Source organism: Cynoglossus semilaevis, chromosome 5 (assembly GCF_000523025.1).
Source record: "Cynoglossus semilaevis isolate Cse_v1.0 chromosome 5, Cse_v1.0, whole genome shotgun sequence".
Lineage (NCBI taxonomy): Eukaryota > Metazoa > Chordata > Actinopteri > Pleuronectiformes > Cynoglossidae > Cynoglossus > Cynoglossus semilaevis.
Window position 1 is genome coordinate 6,990,504 of NC_024311.1, and position 12,888 is coordinate 7,003,391.

At 43.8% G+C, this 12,888-nt stretch overlaps 3 protein-coding genes across 6 annotated transcripts in view; 2 read left to right on the plus strand and 1 right to left on the minus strand.

The window, feature by feature from the left end:
- The window catches only part of slc12a1 (solute carrier family 12 member 1), a 13,777-nt gene extending 10,800 nt beyond the window's left edge, over positions 1 to 2,977 (plus strand). Inside the window, exons 21-26 of the mRNA XM_008310186.3 lie at positions 131 to 259; positions 915 to 1,026; positions 1,175 to 1,261; positions 1,349 to 1,484; positions 1,956 to 2,023; positions 2,119 to 2,977. Of these exons, the coding sequence (XP_008308408.1) occupies positions 131 to 259; positions 915 to 1,026; positions 1,175 to 1,261; positions 1,349 to 1,484; positions 1,956 to 2,023; positions 2,119 to 2,254 (668 nt within the window). The 3' untranslated portion in view covers positions 2,255 to 2,977. The remainder of the gene's footprint in view (positions 1 to 130; positions 260 to 914; positions 1,027 to 1,174; positions 1,262 to 1,348; positions 1,485 to 1,955; positions 2,024 to 2,118) is intronic.
- Positions 2,978 to 3,682: 705 nt separating this feature from the next.
- dut (deoxyuridine triphosphatase) lies at positions 3,683 to 6,912 on the plus strand. Its single transcript, XM_008310184.3, has 7 exons — positions 3,683 to 3,844; positions 4,465 to 4,609; positions 5,491 to 5,582; positions 5,665 to 5,709; positions 6,392 to 6,466; positions 6,648 to 6,718; positions 6,796 to 6,912. Exons 1-7 carry the CDS (start codon positions 3,769 to 3,771, stop codon positions 6,847 to 6,849), a joined length of 558 nt encoding a protein of 185 aa, XP_008308406.1. The 5' UTR covers positions 3,683 to 3,768; the 3' UTR covers positions 6,850 to 6,912.
- A 2,774-nt stretch (positions 6,913 to 9,686) lies between these two features.
- The window catches only part of fbn1 (fibrillin 1), a 50,256-nt gene continuing 47,054 nt past the window's right edge, over positions 9,687 to 12,888 (minus strand). For 2 of the 4 annotated variants that reach the window (XM_025055812.1, XM_025055811.1), the window contains 5 exons: positions 12,682 to 12,810; positions 12,053 to 12,172; positions 11,124 to 11,355; positions 10,849 to 11,038; positions 9,687 to 10,233 (listed from right to left, as the gene is read on the minus strand). In XM_025055812.1, the coding sequence (XP_024911580.1) occupies positions 9,850 to 10,233; positions 10,849 to 11,038; positions 11,124 to 11,355; positions 12,053 to 12,172; positions 12,682 to 12,810 (1,055 nt within the window). In that variant the 3' untranslated portion in view covers positions 9,687 to 9,849. The remainder of the gene's footprint in view (positions 10,234 to 10,848; positions 11,039 to 11,123; positions 11,356 to 12,052; positions 12,173 to 12,681; positions 12,811 to 12,888) is intronic. The other 2 variants (XM_025055813.1, XM_025055814.1) reach the window with 2 other exon arrangements.

Sequence of the window (12,888 nt, forward strand, 5' to 3'; positions counted from 1 at the left end):
CGCACTGGAGCACTGGCGCTCAGAGACATCGGTTCCGGCTGACGGGGATGAAAGTGCAGAGTGTTGGGTTTGCACAAACGCCCCCGTCTGAGTGGACTTTTCATGAGTTTCTCTGTGTTCTCTCTGCCAGTGTCAGTGTGTGCCCCCCCGCCCCCGCAGGTCGTTAAGAGGAACGAGCAGCTTTTGGAGGCCAGCGCTCACTTCAAGAAGAAACAGCCTAAAGGCACCATCGATGTGTGGTGGCTGTTCGACGACGGAGGTAGGTGTAGACTGGAGTGGCAGTCATCTCTTACAACTCCACTCCCCCTCCCCCCCCGCTCCCTCATCCCCCAACAGACACCCACACACTGGGCTGAAGGTGAATATCTTCAGGAGCTCAAAATACTTTGATCAAGTTTATTAAATGGTAAATATTAGGGTTGTCCAATATTAACTTTTTCCCAATATTGTCCAGACACTTAATTTCCAATTCCGATATTATTTATATATCATTTAATAAATATATGTATTTATTTATCTGTACAAACCACTGTATGAGCTGCTGGCACCAGAATTCTCCAAACAATCCCCTGATTATTAAAACATGAATAAATGAGCTCCAATGCTGCCATCTAGTGACTTTAATACTTTAATAACAGCTACACTTTATGCCAAAACTATTTTTATCGCAAAGGTCATTTGGCAAAACTATATTAACTGGTGTTAGAGAAACCAAACTTGGAGGGACAGATGGGTGGGGGAGGGAGGGGACATGGGGGAGACTGTCATTCTGCACAGTCATTAAAATTGATTTAAAACATTTTAAAAATCTGATACATTTCACAAACTTAATTTCTCTTCCCCCTATCCTGTCTCCCCCCCTTCTCCCTCCCTCCCTCCCTCCCTCCCCTCCCCTCCTCTCCTCTCCCCCCCAGGTCTGACTCTGCTGTTGCCCTACATCCTCAGCACCAGGAAGAAGTGGAAAGACTGTAAACTGCGGATCTTCATTGCAGGGCAGCCTGAGCGCAGTGACCTGGACAAACAGGAGTGAGTTCACACACATAGACACACACACACACACACAGTGTTTCCATGGTAATTACAGCTTCAGAGACGGTGGTTTAATAAAACGCTCAGCCGGACCAGAGGCTGTTTGACACCAGCTGTATTGACTGTGGGACCATGTGTCTTCCAGGATGGAGTCTTTGTTGCAGAAGTTCAGAATAAACTGTACCGACGTGGTAGTAATCGACGACATCCACGTCAAACCCCGCCCCGACAGGTGAGCGCTCCTACTCTGGAATTATCTGAACATCAGAGCCTTCTGATAGAGACCACTTTAACCCCCCCCCCACACCCCTCCTCCCAGCCTGAAGCAGCTGGACGACATGATCGAGCCTTTCCGTCTACACGAAGGATCCAAGGACATGGCTGAGGCCGAGGCCATGCAGAAGGACAGTCCCTGGAAAATCACCGATGAAGAACTGATCAGCTTTGAGGAGAAGGTAAAAACACAGAGGACGGATTTTCAAATACAGGTCCCCTTCCCCCGTCCTCTCATCCTCCTCCCTCTCTCCCGCCCCCCGCCCCCCGTGACAGGCACTGACACCTCAACACAACAGACAGCCACTGACAGCCACTGACAGCCAACAGACCAACGACCAACATCATATAAAACAATGGTTCCTAAACTACATTCTGCAGCGCCCCCTTATGGAGATCAACGGTGGCTGTTGAAGATAATGATTTTAATTTGTCATGTTCTTACATCACGTCCTGTTTTCACTGATGTTGTGAAACAGTTCCATAAATGTGTCCCACTGGACCAGTTCTGTTCACACACACACAAACACACACACAGCTGCCCAGCACAGTTCCATGAACATGTTACATACAAATGTCCTCATCTGTGTGTGTGTGTGTGTGTTAATCTGCATGTTAACAACAACGCTGCTTCTTCTTCTCCTGTTTTAAAGACTCAGCTCCAAGTACGACTCAATGAGCTGCTGCAGGAACACTCCAAATACGCCAACCTGGTTATAGTGTAAGTAGAACCGAGCGACTCACCGAACCTTGAACTGTTGGTGTTTCACTGGCTCATATCAAATCTTTCTACGTCTACGTCTCCACCCCACACAGGAGCATGCCCATCGCCCGTAAAGAGTCCGTGTCCGACTACCTCTACATGGCGTGGCTGGACATTCTCACCAGAAACCTCCCACCAACTCTGCTCATCAGAGGGAACCACAAGAGCGTGCTCACCTTCTACTCCTAAGTGTCTAACGGCAGTGTTCTCCGAGGTTACCAGATGGGCCAGAATAGCAGTAACATAAAACTGATTTATCTTCCGTACCCTGGAGAACGTCAACTCAACGGCCTTCAACAACAACAGTAAAGTCAAACAGAATGTAGCAGCGTACAGGAGAACCTGCTCATGTTCTCAGATGATCAGAGAAGAACAATATGGACAGGACACAAGTCTAAAAGTAAACGTTTTCAGCAGGTCTACTGAATATTAATGTCTCAACTTAAGGTTTTTTTCCCAGAGTTGTACTGTACTGCACTGCAAGTGTCAGAAATCATCACAGTATTGTAGGAAAATGTATTTTGAGGCAGAGAAGCACCTGTGGTGACTGTAAAATAATTTTTGTAAATAGTAGAATTCTGAATTAACCTGTAGATATTTCCATAACAAAAATGTCAACATGATTGAGGGTTTATGAACAACTATGTGTTATTTCTAATGATTGATGGTAATGAGGGGTTGAGGTTTTTTTTTAATATTCCACTATGTTTGTTAAATACACTGCTGTTATAAAGCTGTTTACTTTTACACATTATATTGTTTAAAGACTGTAACTTCACCACCAGCACACTATTTGAAAGAAAGTGATTTTTAACCACAAGAGATTATAATATATATTGTATTCCTTTGTAATTGAACATGTAATGGTGTCTTCTAAAAATATATATTAATTAAAAAAATGTAAAAAGTCAATCATCTGCTTTTTTATTTTCAAAGTCTTTGGTGTTTTGTCTCCCTCTGCTGGTCAAATATGTCTTTAGTCTAGGCGGTGTTATATAAATCCACTGAAACCATTCATCACCTCTGCAGCTGCCTGATCTATTACTTGAATAATCAGTATACGTCTGGGAGAAAGTACTTTTAACTAACAAGTAATACATTCAATACAGTTTATCAGTAAAAGCAGTAGAATACTACATGATTGCTATTCCATTCATATTAGCATATTCCGTATCCCCTGTTTAACAAGTCAAACACCTGTTAATTACATCTGCTTGGAAAATAATGCATACTTTTAGGAAGTACTTAAAATACTTACTTAAATTTACCACTTACTTGTTTGTAACGCAGTCGTGGGCATCAGACGTATAACGTTGATTGACGTGATTTCAGCTTCAGATGCCGCGTTCAGCGTGGTACGTGGTACGTGGTAAGTTATGTCCGCCATCTTTGTCCGGGTAAATAAACTCACAAAGCAGTGAACAGTTCGGTCAGTTTTCCATGTATTTAAGTTAATATCAATACATAAAAAATACAAGAATCACATTAAAGTTTATGGCACATGATTTTTTTTTCTCGCGTATAAGCGATTTGGATCGTGTAGATTGTAAGCACTGTAAAGTTACTCACGTGATGCAAGTGCTGTTTCCGGTATTGACCGGACCAAGAGGGCGATCGTATTAACGTCATGTTTCCGGGACCGTCGTAGTTGTTGTTTACATGCTGCACACTCTACACGAGTGTGAACCGGGTCTTTGTCACCAATGCTGCTCGGGTTTCGACACGTTGGCGTACACGTTCGGAAGGGATTTCATATGCAGCTGTCATGTCGAAACAAAGGCAAGCAATACAGAAGATGGGACAGCAGATAATGTTAACATTAGCTTCGGTAGCCTTGCATCTCATAACGTCACCAGCTGCTTTTAGACTTAATGGTTACGGTTATATCCTGTAGTATATATGTATTACCAAACATGTCTTAAAATAATAACGGTCTATAAGTTAACAGAATGGAAGTTGGTAATTTGTTTTATCGTTGTCTTGTTTAAGCTTATTCGACTTGTCACTTGTCGTTGCTGCTACGTCTGTAATTCTCGTGAGGACTTACTGAACGTGGTAACATTGTCATTTATTTAGCGTCTTTTTTTTAAAGTCTCATTAACTAAATACGTTCTCTGCAGAACTACATGAATATACACATGCCCAGACATAGATCATAAACACTCTCGCTTTAATATGACGTAAGTTTGGAGACGCCGCTTATTGGTACAATGTATTTCGCGGGAATAATGGTCGTTTATATTCAGAAAAGCGCCAAAGAACAAGCAGAGACGGATATTTAGCAGCACTAACTAGTCAGATCAGTGTCACCGGGTGACTCTGTCTTTATTCAGGTTTTTTTCTCTCGGTTGTCGGTCGATTGTTTAACTTTATCATCATGCCCCTTCTACAAAATGCAGCCGCCTCCGTGTCTCCATCCAAGAAGGCAAAGCTAGAAGCTGCTGCTGCAGAGGAGCGAGCTGTGCTCAGGTTCGCCAAACTTTCAGAGCACGCGACGACACCGACCAGAGGATCCAGTAACGCTGCAGGATTCGACCTGTACAGGTGGATCGCATTCTGAATGTCAGAATCACAAAAATCCCAGCAGTTAGTGGTGGCCTAGTGGTAAAGGAAGCGCTCTTCGGTCCGGAAGGCTCGAATCCACCAACTGCCAGGTTACCACTGAGATGCACTGAACATGGTGATGGGTTAAATGCAGAGGTTAAATTTCATTGTGCATGCTGTGCTGTGCTGTGTCACAAATGACAAATAAAGATAAGTTTAAGTTTAATATGTTCATGTCGGTGAGAACCTTTTACAGCTGCTTCCGCCGCAGCAGTTTATCGAAAGTAAATGCATAAGAATGAAAGAAACCTGTAGAAATTTTTTTTTAAATCCAAAAAGATCAAATAATCAATTATATACTGAACTCATCAAGAGCAAATATTTCAGTGAACTCGAGCATTAGAATAAAAAAAATGCACGCATCAAGTTTGAATTCTTGTATAAATACTGACCAGAGTACTGCACAGTATAATAGGCATACTTTATAAGTATTATGTTTATCAAACGTGGGTTCACGTACTTTTTGCACGCGATATAATTTTTGTAAAAATACGCGCCCTTTCACTAAAAGTATCTCTAATCTCTCTGTTCTGACCGTTTTTTCCTCATTTGCCTAGAACCGTCACCCACTCTCCCCCTCGCTACTTGCTCCGCCCTCATCCACACTGAGCCCGAACCAAAGATTCAAGTCACTACCAGTGTCTTTAACCAAAACAGCTGTTCAGTACATTGTGTTTATCAAGATTTACTAGAACAAAATTTTAGATATTTTAAGTTACCATCATGTTTGTGCTGCTGCTACATTTTTTGTGTTCATATCACGAACCTATTTTGTTGAGAATCGCATTTCTGTGTTAACGTCGTTTTTGTCACTTACACAGTGCGTACGATTATTCCATTGGTCCAATGGACAAAGCCATCGTGAAGACTGACATCCAGATAGCGGCCCCACACGGCTACTACGGCAGAGTGGGTAAGTGTGTCACGTGACGAGCCGAATCTGAAATATTCAAGGGTGAATACTGACTCTGATTTCTGTTTGTTTTTCTCAACAGCACCGAGGTCTGGGCTGGCAGTAAAGCACTTTATCGATGTTGGTGGTGAGTTTCTAAAGTCAAAGTCACGTGTTCAAAACCAGCGTTCGTCCTAAACAGTTCTAATGTAAAAACTAGTTTTTATGGCACGAACACGTGGAGGACTGTGTCACAAAGAGCCATCAGTGTCCACAATAACATTACAGACTTTCAGTAGAGTGACACCTAGAGGAGAACGTGAGTTTCTGCAGGTGGAGACAGATCTATCACTGCTGTGGGATCACAGTGCTGTAAACAGAATGTAGTGATGACTTTGACCTGTTTCTTCTCAGGTCACTTCCTTCTGGTTAGGTAACGTGTGTTTTATTGTGGTTTTTATTAAAAGCGGATAATAATTTAAATGTATAAAACTGATACGACAGTGAAGATAAGATTGTGGTTGTCAGGAAATGTTTACTGTGATTGTAAACCAGTCCTAAAAATAACCTCAGTGGTTGTAATTATAACCATTACTAATCCTATTAGGAGCTGTGACTAAAAAAATCACCAGGTTCATTGTACAGTATATTTCCCAGGCCTGGTGCATGCTGGGTAATCTATATTTTGTTTTTTAGCTTAAATCCTGAGGGAATTAAGTTAAAGTCTGAACATTTTTCTCCTAAAATAAAAGTAAAAATCGGTGCACTTTTAAAACTCCTACCCTCACTGTGAGAACCCCTGGTCTAATGTCTGCTCGTGTGTTTCTCAGCCGGAGTGGTGGACGAAGACTACCGAGGGAACGTGGGAGTCGTGCTTTTCAATTTCGGCAAGGAGACGTTTGAAGGTGAGTTGTTTTTATCAGTTAAAAATATCCTGGTCTCTGCTGCAGCAAAACTCTTCGTCTGTTTGTTTAAATACCATTTTATTAAAGGTTTATGGACTAATATTTACTGCAAAATGTATGAGTAGAATATACAATTTTTATATATGTGTGAATGAAAGTAATTTTCTTGTTTGTCTCACAGTGAAAAAGGGAGATCGAGTCGCTCAGTTGGTCTGTGAGAAAATCTGTTATCCTGAGCTAGTGGAAGAAAAGGTAAAAAAAAAAACAACAATCATCTAAACTGTCCTAAAAACTTGATTTGAATTAAATTGTTTATTTTTTTTCTTCAGACTCTGGATGAGACCGAGCGTGGGGCTGGAGGATTTGGCTCAACTGGACAATAGGAATGTTGTTACTGTAAATGTTAAATATATGGATATTTGTTAATAAACATTAACTTTATACTTCTTGGAGTAGAAGTCTAAATGATTTGATTTCCAAATACTTTCACTCAGAGCAGAGGTTTTAAAATTCTCAGAGCCTTAAAGGATTCATAAATGTTCAAACGTTGATGCATGGGATAGCCACAAGAGGGCAGTATAAAAAACGATTGAACCTAAACGGTCAGATTTCATCACTCGTGTCGTGAACATTCAGACGTCATTACACCCAATTTCTGGTTTGAACCAAACACCCACACCAACAGACCAGTCTTGAAAGATTTTTTTTTTTCAAGAAATTCTTAACTTTTCATGTAGTAACACTGAACCACCTACAGGTGTATAGGTTTGAAAACAGATACAATGACGTGTTACACACTGTTCTCCATCTTAAGTTTAAACCTTTTTTAACAGTAGTAACAGTGATGTACACACTCCAGCCTGTAGGTGGCGACAATACAGAAGATGCAACAGTGCTATTGAGTGATGTCACCACACAGGAAGGCTGATTGGGGATTCATAAATCCCTCAATGTAGTGGTTCCCAAAGTGAGGGGCGAGTCCCCTTCAGAGGCCATATGTATTAATACTACATAACCATAACAAGACTTTCAAAGTCTGGTGTGTGTCAAAGCACAGTATGGGATACATGTGGACCAAAAATATGTTTTTATTGTTTCGGCGAAACCCTCACTGGTGTGAACCTGGTCCCTGGTAATTCAGCACTGACTGCTTTGGCTTGTGAGAGGAAGTGTGGCCACGACGGCCTCAGTGCAGGATCATGAAGGCCCAGGTCTGGCATCATCCATGTGTGCAGGTGTGTGTATGCATATGTGTGTGTGGATGTATACAAAGTTTACAAGGAAGTAGTTGGTCATTATAAGCACCATTACAAAGCCCCCCCTCCCCCGTACCACGGGGGCTTCCTCTAGTTTACAAATGCTTCATAGATTAAAAGTGGCTTTGATTATTACAGTATAAACACAATGTACATGAATAGAGGAGAGAGCGTACAGGCAACAAGCGAGCTGTTACTGGTTACAAAGATGTGAAGTCCTGACCATGGCCGGGAGATGGGACTGTACCGGGTAAGTCAAAAAGTCCTCAGACAGCAGGGCTGATTCCTGCAGGTGGCTGTGGTTGTTCATCACCAAAACACATACATAAAAGGTTGACTCAAGTAGTGGCACAAATACAACCTCAAAATGGCCGAGTCTGTGGTCATTAAAGAAATGCGGAGTGAAAGTGAGAGATTGGCAAGTAATTTTAAAAAAAATCCTACAGATGACGGACCAAGAAGGCAATACTCTCTGTTGCCTAGCAACACGCTAGGAGAGTTGTGGCTGTAAGTGTTAGCAGTTTAGTGTACAAAAACTAAATGTTTATTTTGACGCAACCTTCGGGCTCCAGATGTCACTGTTTTCAACTACATTCATTTGTTTTGGTCCAAACTGTGTAGTTTTTTTTTAAGCCACCCAAAAAATGTCTGACTCATCTGAACTTCATGGGTTGTTGGTGATATTCCTGGCTCAGATGGACTGATGACGTTCACTTGGAAACTAATATCAACCGTTTGATTCTGAATGATTGATCAGTTTTGTTTGTCACAGACATTGATGGAGAAGGCGGAGCCACAGCTTCGTCATCGTCATAAATAAAGGAGTGTTATCGGTTTGTCTTCGATCTTTTTGACTTACCCTCCTACATTATGGACTACCGGGTTTTGTATACATTGTAGTACAGTGCATTCAGAAGTCCGGGTTTCTGCTGCGAGCACCAGGAAATACCAATCTCTGTGGTCAGTAGGAAAGATGGAGGAGCGGGGTTTAAATACGCAGCAGTCGTTCAAGCTCCGACGTCGGTCACATCTCAACAGTCCACACTGGGTTCATCTGCCCACTTTCTACACACTTAAATTAACATGAGCATGTACTATGTAGTTTCCTATAGGCCAGTGGTTCCCAAAGTGGGGGACGCAGCCTTTGCAGGGTCCAAAGCAAATGGGGGAACTAAATTTCAACGTCGATATTTTCCTTATTTTTTTCCCCAAAGTCAAACAGTTCATGGATTTGTAATTTTATTTCCTCGTTCAAGGAAGGAAACGTTTAGTAACCACTGCTGCAGTCAGACATGTAGACATAGTTTTACCTTGAAAATATACACAGAGACAAGGAGGGGGGGGGGAACTGGTCACAAATAAGAAGAATTCATTTCATTATTGTTGTAAATAATAGTACTACTTTTCTGAGAAGGAGAGAGGCGTTATGGAGAGTAGAAAGCATTCAGAAAAGACAAAGATCAGGGACAAGACGGCAAATGTGGCAGTAGCGCTGTCCTAAAGTGAGCAAACGGACAGCAGGGGGCGTGACCTCCCTGTAAAACCAGGCCTACTTAAAACTAAAAAAAAAAATCAAGGTAAAACTCCACCCACATGTCTGACTCTAAGAAACCACCAGTATAATACTATCTGCATGGAGACCTAATGAACCCAATAGTACTATAGTACTGTAGTAGTACTGTACGTGCTGACTCCCACGTTGCTCCCGTCTTTAACCTGAGGGAGGAAATGAATTTTTCTGACTATTGGGAAATTCTTCTCGTCTTCTGCCATCCAAGCAAAGTTTGTGGGAAAAAAAATGTCCCCCCCCGGGGGCCGTATGTTCTTGGTCTGACCTCAGTCCGCTGGCATTTCTCTGCAGATATTGAACGTATGATATGTTGAAATGTTTTTTTTTTGGCAAGCATTGGACACAGCCCCCCCCCCCCCCCCCCCCCCCCCCCCCCCCCCCCCCCCACCGTCTCTTTGGTAGTGAGCCCCGCCTCCCTCTCCCTGTTGTCACAGTAGAAGTTGCCTCCAACCACTGATCCAGACTCAGATCTCATTGGCTGTTTGTTTGTCGCGAGTTTGAACCTGACCTGGATTAGCTGCCGTGGGCAACGCCTGCCTGTCTCAGTCTGCTGATGGTTAGTGCAGGACGATCTGCACCCTCATCTTCAGTACGTCCCCCAGCTGTCCAGTGAGGTAGTCTTTATCGTGCTGGTCCTCGAGCTCAGCCAGGTCCTTCTTCTTGTACAGGGGCACGCTGCTGATCTGCAGGGAGTACGCCCCCGGTGGCAGGTGTTTTTTCTTGCTCAGATGCAGGTAGCTGACCCCTTCTCTCTGGTTGATCTTGAAATAGCCCTCCTCGTTGCCGTAGTCGATGCTGTAGCGCACGTGGTCGTTGAGCGTGGTCAAGGCCGGGGTGAACTCCAGGATGTGACGGCGGTTACTGAGGCTGCTGATGTTCAGGTGGAGCTGCAGCGTGTCGTCGATGTCCATGCTGGCCAGGCTGACGGTCTGCTGAGACTGCTGCAGGAACAAAGGACAGTCACGTTTATGAGAGGTAGACCGGGGGTCTGTGACTGTCAACCACACACACATTTTTATCATAAATTATTCAGCGCTGACTGACTTGGTTTGTCCTACCTCATGTCAGTCACACACGGCCCTTGACAACCCATAATAATCTGTATTTCTCTGTGACTGTTCAGTATTTTTGTATCTAATCTTTTAAATCTGTTACTAGTGACCTTTGACCCTTTACAACCTGGTGATGGTTCCTTTTCTTTACATTTATTATAGTAGTAGTATCACTTTGTATTTATATTCTCCATATATTTCTCTGTAGTTCTACTGATGTGTAACGGACCATTTCTGACGCAACCCTCACCCATTTTTCTGAGCTCATTTTAGACCCCGCCTCCTTTGCAATACTGAGCAATAATTGTAGTGTCGAACGTTTTGAAACTAGGAGCTAAATTAAAGAATTAAATATAAATAGGAGCTGGGATGTTAATGTGTTGATTTAAAAAAGAAAACATGGTTTTTAAGTCTACTTTTCTTTGGTTCTCTAAAATAAGAAGTTCAAACCGGTCCCGGGTGAAGCAGCTCCTCCCAGTGGTAGCTCAGTAGTTGACAGATTACCTGCAGCTCTGCAACAGATTCCTCGTGCGTGGAGTTGGTGCTGCGGCGCTTGCGTCCGTTCTTGGGATAGCCGTTGATCTTACACTCGTAGCAGGTGTCAGGAGACAGAGAGTTCTCGTCGTCCTCCCCCATCTGTCCTTCACTGATGTCACTGCTGCCACTGCTGAAGCCCAGACCTGTGACACAGTGTCTGAACCAAACACAGACCCGTCAGCTGGTTCCAGCTGGTTCAAGCAGGCTCTGAGAACATGGGCCAATCACACTGAGGGACATACCCTTGTCCTGCGCGGAAGTACCCGGCGGGGCATCCACACAGGTAGCCCCCGTCTGTGTTGGAGCAGCCAAACTTGCAGGGGTTCTGGGTGGTGGAGCACTCGTTGACGTCCATGCAGCCCCCGCCGCCCTGCTCGTAGTTGAAGCCGGTGGGACACAGGCAGCGGAAACTTCCCAGCGTGTTGTGGCACGCCGCCCCCCCACAGATCTGGCTGTTCATACACTCATTGTCATCTGGGGGACGGGAGGGTGACAGGAAGTTAACGGTGTCTTTCCAGTGAAGACAACACACTGAGAGGTAATTAATATGTGACATGAACCAGATCAAAACACTAACAAATTATAACCCATGGCAAAATGATGTTTACTGTATATCCAATAACCCCCCTTCTTATCATTGCTCTAATTCAGACCTGGGCAAACTATGGTCCGTGGGCCAGATAAGGCCCACCAATCACTGGTACCAGATCTGGTAAAAACTAATGTCAATCCTTCTGTTTCATGCATTACAACAAATTAAAATTAAAAAGCACCTCCATCCTAAAATATCACCTCAACCAGAGCTCCCTCCAGTTTAGGGCACTTATTACTACTGGTAAACTGGTAAAGTGGTATAGAACCGCAGGTTAATCCAGTGCATTACTGTACAATCATTTCAAATGGACTCAGACATTTCTCTCTCTCTCTCTCTTTCTCAACAATTCCAGAGAAAAACAGAAAACATTTCCAACAGGTCTGTATTTTAAGGCCGACTGCAGAAACGTAAACGGGCGGAGAAGTTGTTTAAAGAAGTTTTCCAAGTCGGGCTTTAGCCCAGAACACTGAGGCGGATTTATACATACTTTGGCAACAGAGTCACCGAGTTCTCCCCCGGGGGAAAGAATCTCTCTGTTTGCTGAGGGAGAGCGGTGCAGCGGTGTTTCTGACTCACCCACACACTGGTTCCACTGGTAGTGCTGCAGGTAGCCCTGTGGACAGCTGCATCGGTACCCACCCACCAGGTTCTGACAGCCGTGCTGACACCTGTGGTTCCCGTCACACTCGTCCATATCTGGTGGAGACAGACAGGTTAGAAATACCTGCTGTGATCCTCTGAACAGTGAGCATAACTTATTTGTCTACAGTGGGAAAACTGCACTGATATTTTAATTAACTTTTGTTAATGTCCTGTTGAGTAAAAGACCTTTGTATTACAGACAGAATATCACCAGGTCACTGGTTCCACCTCTGTGATTGATTGTCTGTGATGGACTGGAGGACAGTTCAGGGTGAAACCCCGCCCTCTGCTGATGACAGTTGGGATTAGCTCCACGGCTGCACAGTTCTCCAGTCCATCAAAGGCTGACATTTACAGACACACAACCATTCACACTCACATTCACACCTACTTGTAGGGTCAGTTTAGAGTGAACGATGACCCTCATCCCAAACATGCAAACTCCCTACAGACAGACCAGGAATGGAACCAGCAAACAGGTTGTCTTCTAGCTAATGCAGCACAAATGCTAAGGACTGTGAACCACGGTCAAAGACCCAGGATGTGATGAGCTGGTTCCAGACCTTCACAGCTTTGTCCGTTAGGATCTAAGGAGAACCCTCTCTGGCAGTCACAGTTGAAGCTCCCTGGAGTGTTCTGGCAGACGCCGTTGGTGCCGCACAGGTTGGGGTCGTTGGCACATTCATTGTTGTCTACGCAGGAGCAGAGGAAAAGGTCGGACCAGGTGAAACCAGAACATGTGGGAAAGTCTGAACCTTTGCTATAAATAG